Genomic DNA, 8,605 nt, shown 5'->3' with positions numbered 1-8,605 from the left:
TGGAGGAACAGCTGGAATCAGGGCTGTGTGATTGGAGGACCAGCAGGGATCAGGGCTGTGTGATTATGTGTTATAAAATCCAACTGATTTTACCTGAATATTTGAAACTGTGATAAGATGCTTCTGATGATCTTCATCGTTCTTCAATTCTTCAAACAATTCCTTTAAAATCTGCACAAAAGTTTATCCGGCCTTAGTTTTATTTAGTATTTCGCCAGAGTGCCAACTAGTAAAAACAAAACTGCATTTCTATATAAGGCCTTTCAGTCTGGGCATCCCGAAATTGTAAAATCATTGGACATTATTAACGTGTAGTCACTGGTCTCATGTGGGAAATATGGCACTCAGTTTGTGCACAGCAAGCTCTCAGATACAGGAATACGATAGTGACTGGGTCATTGTATTTTTAATGATGTTGCTTGATGGAAAATGCCATGTGGTCTATCACGTGCATGAGAGGATAGAAAAGACCTTGGTTCAATATCTCATCTGGAAGTTGGTACCAAGTTACCACAGCATTAGCCTAGAGATTGCACTCCATTCTCCTGAACTAAGCCCCACAACACATTACTAACCGCCTTGATTCCTACTGGTCCTCTAGTTACACAGCTCTGATGCCTGCTGGTCATCCAATCACACAGCCCAGATTCCTGCTGGTCATCCAATCACACAGGACGGTTTCCTACTGGTCATCCAATCACACATCCCTGATTCCTGCTGGTCCTCTAATCACACAGTGGTGATCCCCACTGGTCCTCCAATGACACCCTACACAGTGGTAAAACCTTTAGATTAGATTAGATTCCCTACAGTGTGGAAACAGGCCCTTCTGCCCAACTGTCCACACCGACCCTCCGAAGAGTAACCCCCCAGACCCATTTCCCTCTGACTAATGCACCTAACACTACGGGCAATTTAGCATAACCAATTCAGTTGGCCTGCACATCTTTGGAATGTGAGAGGAAACCGGAGCACCTGGAGGAAACCCACGCAGACACGGGGAGAATGTGCAAACTCCACACAGACAGTCGCCCAAGGCTGGAATCAAACCTGGGACCCTGGTGCTGTGAGGCAGCAGTGCTAACCACTGAACCACCGTGCTGCCCCAAGTTGTATACGTTAAAGTCACCACCATCTTACCAGACCATAGGATGCTCTCTCACTAGAGAGAGAGAGAGAGAGAGAGAGACGATTGGTGATGTTTTAACCTGAGGGTGACCACACCTGAAGTGAGGGGAGAGTTTGGGTGACTCCTTAGTGGTGACTTCAGCCAATGTGGGAATTGAATGGTTCACTGCAAACCAGCCAACTGAGCTAACCAACCCCTTTGTAGCTACCTAAAAATTCATCCACCAGGTGTGAGCGTGAAGGCCAGTAGTTGTTCTTCCCTGAGAAGGTAAACAAATTTTGAATCCCTGACTCCTCAGTGAGCTGTGCCAGAGAAGTGAACCTTTCCATCCTCTAGTAGGAGAGCAGCCATTAACCTGAGAGGAGAACAGTCAGCTAAAGGTGTTGTGCCCGGTATGGGTGTGATTTTCGATGGAGTTTCCTCGCCCATCCACTACTTTCACTGATTTCCTCCAATCCTGGCCTCTGCTGCAGTTGAGCCAGCCCCCTTAAAACAGATAAAGTTCCCAGGACCTGATGGAATACTTCTTGGCATATTAAAGGAAATAGCTGCAGTGATAGTGGATGCATTGTTAGTAATCTTCCAAGGATTCTTAGTTTCTGGAAAAGTCCTTGAGAATTGGAAAGCTGCCAATGTAACACCTTTATTAAAAAAGGTAGGGAGACAATAATAACAGATTGATGTTAGCTTAACATCTGTTATTGGGAAAATGGTAGAGACGGTGATATAGGATGCAGTAAAAGATTGTTTAGAGTCTAGGATCAGAGGGCAGAATAAGAGGTCGCACATTTAAGACAGAATTAAAGAGGAATTATTTTTCTTTTAGTGGGTTGTGAATGTGTAAATTTCTTTAATGCAGAGTGTAGAGATTATAATGTGGTCGACCAGATGGATCTCATCGAATAAGAGTCCCCTGTTTAGTGTTTTTACTCTGATCCAATCAGGGAGCCCTGGCTGACAGATATAAATAGGAGTGTCTCCCCAGTGGAGGGCTCTCTACGCGGGAGTCCTCCCCCTTTCTCTCGGGGATCTGGGGTGGAGAGTGCTGCACGCAGCAGTCCCCTGCAACCACAGTTTGCAGTGGTTCACGGACTCCCAGCCCAACTGCTTGTTCTGTGGCGCTGTGGAGTCCATGGACCACGTGTATATTGGGTGTGGGCGTTTGCACTCCCTTTTTGATTTCCTTAAAAACCTTCTTCTCTGTTTTTGGCTGCACTTCAGTCCCACGCTCCTGATCTTTGGGCACCCGGTACGGAGGAAGGAGGGCAGGTCTGAAGACCTCCTCGTGGGCCTGCTCCTGGGCCTGGCCAAACTGGCCATCAACAGGTCCAGGCAGCGGGCCGTGGAGGGGGTCGTTAAGGCCGACTGCCTGCCCCTCTACCGCGGTTACGTTAGGGGTGTTTTCCTATCTTCCTGGTGGTGGAATTTGAATAAAGATTCGTGCACTTTGTGTCTTTCACTGTGTCTCACACCTGCAAGAAAAAAATTTTTTAAAAAAAATTTTAAAAATTTTTAAAAATAAATAGGAGTGTCAGAGGTTCTGTTCACTCTGAGAACTGGCTCTGAGGAAGCTGGATCAGTGTCAGGGACCTCCCCGTATAAATAAAGGGTGACTTGGTGACGGGATATCCACCTCTGTGGAATTATTTCACAGACAGCTGCCAAGTCTGTGTTACTAAATGTATTTAAGGCTAAGATAGACAGATTTTTAATTGGTGAGGAAATGAAAGGTTGTGGGGAAAAGGAAGGAAACTGGAGCTGAGGATTATCAGATCAGCCATGATCTCATTGATTGGCGAAGCAGACTTGATGGGCTGAATGGATTATTTCTGCTCTAACATATAATGATCTTATGGACTTAAAGCCCTGGACAAAGTCTTGACTAATTTAGGGGTTGGGTGGAAGAAGAGACTCCATCATGTTTCTTTAAGTGTACCACTCATTTATTTCTTCGTATGAAAGTAAAGAAAATAGGTTGTACAACATGAAAGGGCCACAGAGTATTTGGATATGCACTTGTGATGCCAAGCAATATCAGGCTATGGGCCAAGTGCTGGAAAATGGGATTAGAATAATTAGGTGTTTGTTTTTGTTTGGCCTGGTCATGATGGCAAAAGTGAAGACTGCAGATGCTGGAAATCAGAGTCTGGATTAGAGTGGTGCTGGAAAAGCACAGCAGGTCAAGCAGGAAAATTGATGTTTCGGGCAAAAGCCCTTCATCCTGATGAAGGGCTTTTGCCTGAAAAGTCGATTTTCCTGCTCCTCGAATGCTGCCTGACCTGCTGTGCTTTTCCAGCACCACTCTAATCTGAACATGATCGGCTGACAGGCCCTTTTTCTGTGCTGTACATCTCTATGACTCCATGACAAACCAACATCATGTCAAGACAACAAACAAGTAAACACTGGCAGTGGTGGTCTGAATGGGTTCAATGACACAAACAGGCGGCTTGATGAACTGTTTCCTAAGGAAGTTGTTTTTCTCCTTACTCTTTCATCGGTGCTTACATGGTACGTAGGTGTTGATGGCCAGTCTAACATTTATTGCCCATTCCTAGTTGCAGTTGAAAGGAGTGGTTTGCTAGACAATTTCAGAGGGCAAGGAAGAGTCAACTATCATTGTTCTGTGTGTCTGGAATCAATTGGCATTGACCAAGTGAGAGTAGCAGATTTCCATTCCTAAAGAATGGTAATGAACAAAATGGCTTTTATGATCATCAATGACAGTTTCAAGGTCATCATTATTGAAACCAGTTATTAAATTGCAGATTTATGAATTGAGCAGGGTCAGACCCAAAACTGTGACGTCAAATGGTGGCTCATTGCTTAGCACTGCAGCCTCACAATATCAGGGACCTGGGTTCAAATCCAGCCTCGGGCAACTGTCTGTGTGGAGTTTGCATATTCTCCCTGTGTCTGTATTGGTTTCTTCTGGGTGCTCTGGTTTCCTCCCAGTGTCCACAGACGTGCAGGTTAGGTGAATTAACCTTGCTAAATTACATAGTGTACAGGGATGTGTAAGTTAGATGCATTAGTCAGGGTGCATACGGAGTAATAGGGTAGGGGAATGGGTCTGGGTGGGTTACTCTGCGGAGTATTGCTGTGGACTTGTTGGGCCAAATGGCCCGTTTCCACACTGTAGGGATTCAATGATTCTCTGAAAGTATTAGCCTGAGCATCCCAATTACCTGTCCAATTACATCATCATTACCTTACCCTGTCTTACCTTACACATGATGCCATCCCACTTCTCATCGCCCTGGAGCAGCCTGCTCCTGACAGATGCCTCGGTGCCACACACAATCAGAGCCATGTTGTACCCCAGCTTTGTCCTGGAAAGCATTGGTTTTACCAATCCCTCATAGACCATCTCCTAATGTTCCACAAAATAAAACAACAGCGTTAGAGGGTCACTTTCTCTATTGGCAAAACACATGTGGATGTAACCCTGAAACCACATCTCATAACGCAGCCACATTTAGTTCACCACAAGGAGACAAATAGCAGAAACCATTTGCCCACCCCTAATCACCTTTGAGAACCTGATGTGCAAACTCTTCCTTCATGATTTAATGCAACATTATTTCAGAGAGCAGTAAGAAGTCAATCTTTTTTGCTCTGTTACTGGACTCATGTGGAAGCCAAACCAGGGAGGGACATTAGGTTTCCTTTCCAAAATACATGAGTGAACCAGCTGGGTATTTATGACAATCTAATAGCTGTTTTGTCACCATTACTGTCAGGAACCTTTAATTCATTGTTATTAAAGATTAATTTAATTTAATTCCCTAGTTGCTGTGTTGGGAATTCACCCTGTCTCCAGATCATAAGGTCAGGTCTCTGTGTTATTAGTCTGACATAAGATCCATACTACCGCTTTCTGCAATTAACAATTTTAAAAACTCTGCCAAGTTAAGCAAAAATTGAATCTGTCAGCAATTTTAATCTGCAGCATTTCACACAATAAATTGTTTTCTGGAGTTCATTGACTGTGGTTATATGGGAATATACTGCAATCATTCTGCTTCAGGAGTGGCCCAGAATCAGAGGTAGATGAATGATCAGTTAAACTGTTAGATTATCAAACTCCAAGCTCTGAAACTCACTCCCTTAGCCTCCATCTCTGGGGCTACCTCTCCTTCTTTGAGAATTCTTTAATACCTAGCATTTTGGTCACCTGTCCTAATGTCTATACATGTGCCTTTATGTTCCTTCAGACAATAGATATTTCACTACGATAACAGTGCTATATAAATGCAAAGTGTTATTGTTGTTGCAATACTGATTGACAGATGAATGTTATGAAAATGCTTTCCAACCTGTGAATGAAAAGCAGAAGTAGTCTATTCAGCCCCTTGAGCCTGCTCTGCCATTGAAGAAGAGCAAGATTTTATGTTTTGTGTTCTATATTTGCATCTATCTCTCGATAACCTTTGATTCCCTTACCTAACAAAAATCCATTTAACACACCTTAAAAACAAGCAATGACACCACTTCCACCATCTGCTGAGGCAGAGAGTTCCAAAGTCAGACAATCCTCTGAGGGAGGAAAGAATTCTCCTCAACACTGTCCGAAACATCCTGTCAGGTTCTTAGTTCACAGTTGTATTTTTAAGGATGTTATAACCAATGGTCCATTACTTCCTCAGTACTCAGGGGCAGCAATTGTTAAGAAATGAGGCCAGGTTGCACAGAACAGGCTTGTGTTCCCTTAATTATGGAACATTAAAGGGGGTGCATTAATTGAACCACTTAACATGGTGAAAGACGTTGATAGGGCAGATGGAGACAAAAGTGGTGCAAATCCCAGAAGAAGGGGCATGGATAGACTAAATAGGCAAAGTCTTTTCCCTGGAGTCGGGGAGTCCAGAACTAGAGGGCATAGGTTTAGGGTGAGAGGGGAAAGATATAAAAGAGACCTAAGGGACAACTTTTTCACACAGAGAGTGGTACGTGTATGGAATGAGCTGCCAGAGGGAGTGGTGGAGGTTGGTACAATTGCAACATTTAAGAGGCATTTGGATGGGTATATGAATAGGAAGGGTTTGGAGGGATGTGGGCCGGGTGCTGGCAGGTGGGACTAGATTGGGCTGGGATATCTGGTCGGCATGGACGGGTTGGACCGAAGTGTCTGTTTCCATGCTGTACATCTCTATGACTCTATGACTAAGTGCTCATAATCTTAAAAGTAGGGCTTGGAAATTCACGGGTGATGGCAGAACAAAGCTAGAGAACAAAGGAAGGTGTTTAAAAATATAAAGATAGTGATTGGAACGAGATCAGCCAGATGGACCTCATAGAATATGAGTTCCCTAACTGGGGCTGTTAACCTGGTCCAGTCAGGGAGTAGGATAAAGTGAGGACTGCAGATGTTGGAGATCAGAGTCAAAAAGTATGGTGCTGGAAAAGTACAGCAGGTCAGGCAACATCCAAGGAGCAGGAGAGTCGACATTTCGGGCATAAGCCCTTTATCATTCCTGATCAAAGGCTAATGTCCAAAACGTCAACTCTCCTGCTCCTCGGATGTTGCCTGACCTGCTGTATTTTTGCAGCACCACACTTTTCGACTCCAATTAGGTATTTCATGATGTGGGGATTCCGGTATTGCAATGGGGTGGACAAGATCAGAAGTCACATTACAGTCCAACAGGTTTATTTGAAATCACAAGTGCTGCAGGTGTCATGTGACCTCTGACCTGGAGTCATTTCAGAAAGCATTAAAGGTAATTTCTCGGATAGAGGTGAAAAGTTAGTTTGAACTTTTTAAACCTTGGTTTGGACAACACTTGCAGAACTGTGAACCATGCTGACCTTCATATTATAAAAACAAAGTGTAGAGGTATTGAGAAAGTGCAGAAAAGATTTATACCTGGATGATATCAGAAATGAGATTTTATACTAATCAGAAAACAGATTAAAAGTTCATTTCTCGAGAAAGGAGATGCCTAAGGCTAATTGAATCTTTCAAGATTATAGGAACATAGGGAGGAACAGAGTTGATATTCAGTTCTTTAAGGCGAAAGTGAGGACTGCAGATGCTGGAGATCAGAGTCAAGATTAGAGTGGTGCTGGAAAAGCACAGCAGGGCAGGCAGCATCCGAGGAGTAGGAAAATCAACATTTCAGGCAAAAGCATCGTGCATTCCTGAGGAAGAGCTTTTGCCCGAAATGTCGATTCTCCTGCTCCTCGGATACTGCCTGACCTGTGGTGCTCTTCCAGCACCACTCTAATCTTGATTCTGATCTCCAGTATCTGCAGTCCTCACTTTTCCAGCACCACTCTAATCTTGACTCAGTTCTTTAAACCTGTTCCACCATTCAATGAGATATGGCTGATCTAGTTTCAGTTTCAGTTTTCTGTCTGAACTACATAACCCCTGAGTCCTTTGTCAATCAAAAATTAATTTAACTCAAGTAGGAATAAATCTAAAGAGCCCGGTCTCCACTACCTTCTGGGAAGCCTGACATCGGTGGTGGGCAAGTTATTAGAGGGAATCCTGAGGGACAGGATGTACATGTATTTGGAAAGGCAAGGACTGATTAGGAATAGTCAACATGGCTTTGTGCATGGGAAATCATGTCTCACAGACTTGATTAAGTTTTTTGAAGAATTGGTTAAGAAAAAGAAGGAATCATATGTCAGGTATAGACAGGATAGATCGAGTGAATCCTTCGAAGACTATAAAGGCAGTAGGAGTATACTTAAGAGGGAAATCAGGAGGGCAAAAAGGGGACATGAGATAGCTTTGGCAAATAGAATTAAGAAAAATCCAAAGGTTTTTCACACATTAAGGACAAAAGGGTAACTAGGGAGACAATAGGGCCCTGCGAAGATCAGCAAGGTGGCCTTTGTGTGGAGCCTCAGAAAATGGGGAAGATACTAAACGAGTATTTTGCATCAGTATTTACTGTGGAAAAGAATATGGAAGATATAGAATATAGGGAAATAGATGGTGACACCTTGAAAAATGTCCAGATTACAGAGGAGGAAGTGCTGGATGTCTTGAGGTGCATAAAGGTGGATAAATCCTCAGGACCTGATCAGTTGTACCCGAGAACTCTATGGGAAGCTAGATAAGTGATTGCTGGGCCTCTTGCTGAGATATTTATATCATCGATAGTCACGGGTGAGGTGCCGGAAGACTAGAGGTTGGCCAACGTGGTGCCACTGTTTAAGAAGGGTGGTAAGAACAAGCCAGGGAACTATAGACCAGTGAGCCTGACGTCAGTGGTGGTAAGTTGTTGGAGGGAATCCTGAGGGACAGGATGTACATGTATTTGGAAAGGCAAGGACTGATTAAGGATAGTCAACATGGCTTTGTGCATGGGAAATGTCTCACAAACTTGATTGAGTTTCTTGAAGAAGTAACAAAGAGGATTGATGAGGGCAGAGCGGTAGATGTGATCTATATGGACTTCAGTAAGGTGTTCGACAAGGTTCCCCGTGGGAGACTGGTTAGCAAGGTTAGATCTCATG

General features: G+C 43.8%; 1 protein-coding gene across 3 annotated transcripts in view; it reads right to left on the bottom strand.

Moving 5' to 3' along the window:
* Positions 1-16: 16 nt before the first annotated feature.
* LOC122556879 (kinesin-like protein CIN8) overlaps positions 17-8,605 on the bottom strand; it is a 24,979-nt gene continuing 16,390 nt past the window's right edge. For all 3 annotated transcript variants that reach the window (XM_043704135.1, XM_043704136.1, XM_043704138.1), the window contains 2 exons: positions 4,356-4,502; positions 17-171 (listed from right to left, as the gene is read on the bottom strand). In XM_043704135.1, coding sequence (XP_043560070.1) covers positions 64-171; positions 4,356-4,502 — 255 coding nt within the window. In that variant the 3' untranslated portion in view covers positions 17-63. The remainder of the gene's footprint in view (positions 172-4,355; positions 4,503-8,605) is intronic.

This window comes from Chiloscyllium plagiosum, chromosome 14, assembly GCF_004010195.1.
Source record: "Chiloscyllium plagiosum isolate BGI_BamShark_2017 chromosome 14, ASM401019v2, whole genome shotgun sequence".
In the NCBI taxonomy this organism is placed as follows: Eukaryota; Metazoa; Chordata; class Chondrichthyes; order Orectolobiformes; family Hemiscylliidae; genus Chiloscyllium; species Chiloscyllium plagiosum.
Note: the sequence above shows the minus strand (reverse complement) of the source record. Positions and strands in the feature narration are given on the sequence as shown.